The 2,324-nt window shown below is 41.0% G+C and overlaps 1 protein-coding gene across 1 annotated transcript; it reads right to left on the bottom strand.

The window, feature by feature from the left end:
- Nucleotides 1-713: 713 nt before the first annotated feature.
- On the bottom strand, nt 714-2,042 carry LOC108565151 (fork head domain transcription factor slp2-like). Its single transcript, XM_017924446.1, has one exon. The coding sequence runs from the start codon at nt 1,942-1,944 to the stop codon at nt 925-927; it is 1,020 nt and encodes a 339-aa protein (XP_017779935.1). The 5' UTR covers nt 1,945-2,042; the 3' UTR covers nt 714-924.
- Between the last annotated feature and the right edge of the window lie 282 nt (nt 2,043-2,324).

The raw sequence follows: 2,324 nt of genomic DNA, 5'->3' as shown, positions 1-2,324 counted from the left end.
AACTTGTTTCAGTGTTGAAACTGAATAACATTTTCATAGAATTTTCAAATGATTAGACGCACTAATTAGTGTTTAATAATTTACTTTTTAATTTTAAAAATTTGTAAAAGATTAATTGATAAATGATTTAAATTCATCATATGCTTAAATTTTTACAATTCAAAAGTGAACCAAAATAATTGTATTTTAATAAAACATTACTGAGAACTATATTATATTTAATATAGTTTTGAATAGTGTATCTAGTAATTTTTAAAATAAATCTGATTTAAAATTGCATTATTTGCTTAACAGATATTAAATGAAATGAAATAAATTGTTTAAAATGGATTGATAAGTAGCAATTGAAAGAATCATCATCATCTTTTAAATATTCTTATTTGTGTTATATATAATATAGAATGATTTTACATATGATCATGTGAATAATATTTAGATTGAAGTGTTTCGAATATATGAGACTGTATCAAAAAAATGATTAATATTTTTAGGTAAATTAAATCCATTCTTGTTTGTATAATTGAACCAAAAATGTAAACGTATTTTATTTTGTACAAATATATTAAAGTGTATTGAAATAAATAACTGTTTTAAGGGTGATTTAGAAGGTGTAAAATGTTTTGAATAATTGTAGTAATGTTTATAAACGGTAATAATGTGATTTATTTGTTAATAAATAATTTAAATATAAACTAAATAGTTGTTGCCAAAATAATTATTATTGGTAATAAATATTGCAATAAATAGGAAATGTACATATCTATAATTAATCAAATCAAGCAAAGCGAATTGGATTCGGTGTGAGTAATTGAATTACCGTAACCACGAGTTGTTCCTTGCGTTCTTCGATTTGTTTCTTCTTTTTTTTCGAGAAAGAGACTACTAAGGTACTATTTACAGAAAGGTGCGAACAGGAATAACCGTTCAACTTTGTCGCGTAATCACAGTCACTGGTTTGTGGATGGCGTCGGGAGTGCCCCGGGGCTCAGGACTGCTAGAGCAGCTGGAGTGCGGGCCGAGAGATTGGGGTTGTTGTTGATGCTGCTGCAGCAGCTGCTGCATGGGATGCTGCATTTGTCCGGGTAACCTCAACGAGGGGAACAGATCGAACCCGCCCCCGGCGCCGCCGCCGACGCCCCCGGTATGCTGGTGGTGGCGCAAAAAGGCTTCTGGTGCAATCAACCTATCGACGCCGAAATTGCTAGGCGGCAAGGGGGATGGCTTCGGCAGCATCGTCAGATAGGGATTGTACCGCTGGTACATCGTTGCAAGCAGGGTTGGATTCTGATACAGACCCATCATTGGGTTGTAGGGCTGGAAAGGCGTGGGATAACTGGAGAGGACCATGGACCGTTTGAAGGCGGCGAGGCGGGAGCGCGAAGCGGCCGTCGAACGCCTCCTCAATTTTCCCGTCGTACCGCCTATGAAAACGTCCTCGGCGGACGGATCTAGCATCCAGTAGTTTCCCTTACCAGGATCGTCGTAGTGTCGGGGCACTTTCACGAAGCACTTGTTCAAACTGAGATTGTGTCTTATTGAATTCTGCCATCCCTGCTTGTTCTCTCTGTAGTACGGAAAGTTGCGCATGATGTATTCGTAGATGCCGTTCAGCGTCAACCTCTTCTCCGGGCTATTCCTGATGGCCATCATGATCAAAGCGTTGTAACTGTACGGTGGCTTATCATTCGTCTTCTTCTCATCCTTTCCTTGGCTCTCCTTCTCATCCGACTTGGAGCAATCCAGAGGTGGAGGAGTTCCAGTCACATCCAGATCCGAATCGGATTCACTTTCCGGAAGCACTTCCGGACTCGGAGCAGGCACATCGAGCACAGTCTCAGGAAGAAGAGAGCTTATACTGAAGTTCTTTAACGGCATCGTAGTGGTGGTCGTCGTTGTTACAGTTAACTTTCCGTCCATGCGAGCCATATTCCCATTGTTATTCATCTAATTCTGCTGTTGTTGTTGTTATTATTATTGTTACTATTGATGTAGTAGATTCTTGCGCGGAGCGAGTATCGCGACCGACCGGCTGCTTTTTGATTGAAACACTGAGTCGGCCCGGATCGTCGTCCGAGCTTATGTAAGCTCGGTAATGGTTGCGGCCCACGGCGCAACGGCCAATCGCAGCCTGCCAATCGGCGACGACCGCCGTTTGTTGTCCATTGTTTGGCCCTGTTTGCCGACAATATTTACCAGACACATGGGCGGAGCACGGGCGGACTGATGGGTCGGACCAACACTAAATACACCCATTCCCAAGGTGCAACTGCGACGCGACACGATTTTATCACATCATTCCGATTCCACCCCTTTTAACACCTTCA

This window comes from Nicrophorus vespilloides, unplaced genomic scaffold, assembly GCF_001412225.1.
Source record: "Nicrophorus vespilloides isolate i.1.1-1 unplaced genomic scaffold, Nicve_v1.0, whole genome shotgun sequence".
Classification (NCBI taxonomy): domain Eukaryota; kingdom Metazoa; phylum Arthropoda; class Insecta; order Coleoptera; family Silphidae; genus Nicrophorus; species Nicrophorus vespilloides.
The sequence above is the reverse complement of the archived record's forward strand: the minus strand, read 5'-3'. Positions and strand labels throughout refer to the sequence as shown.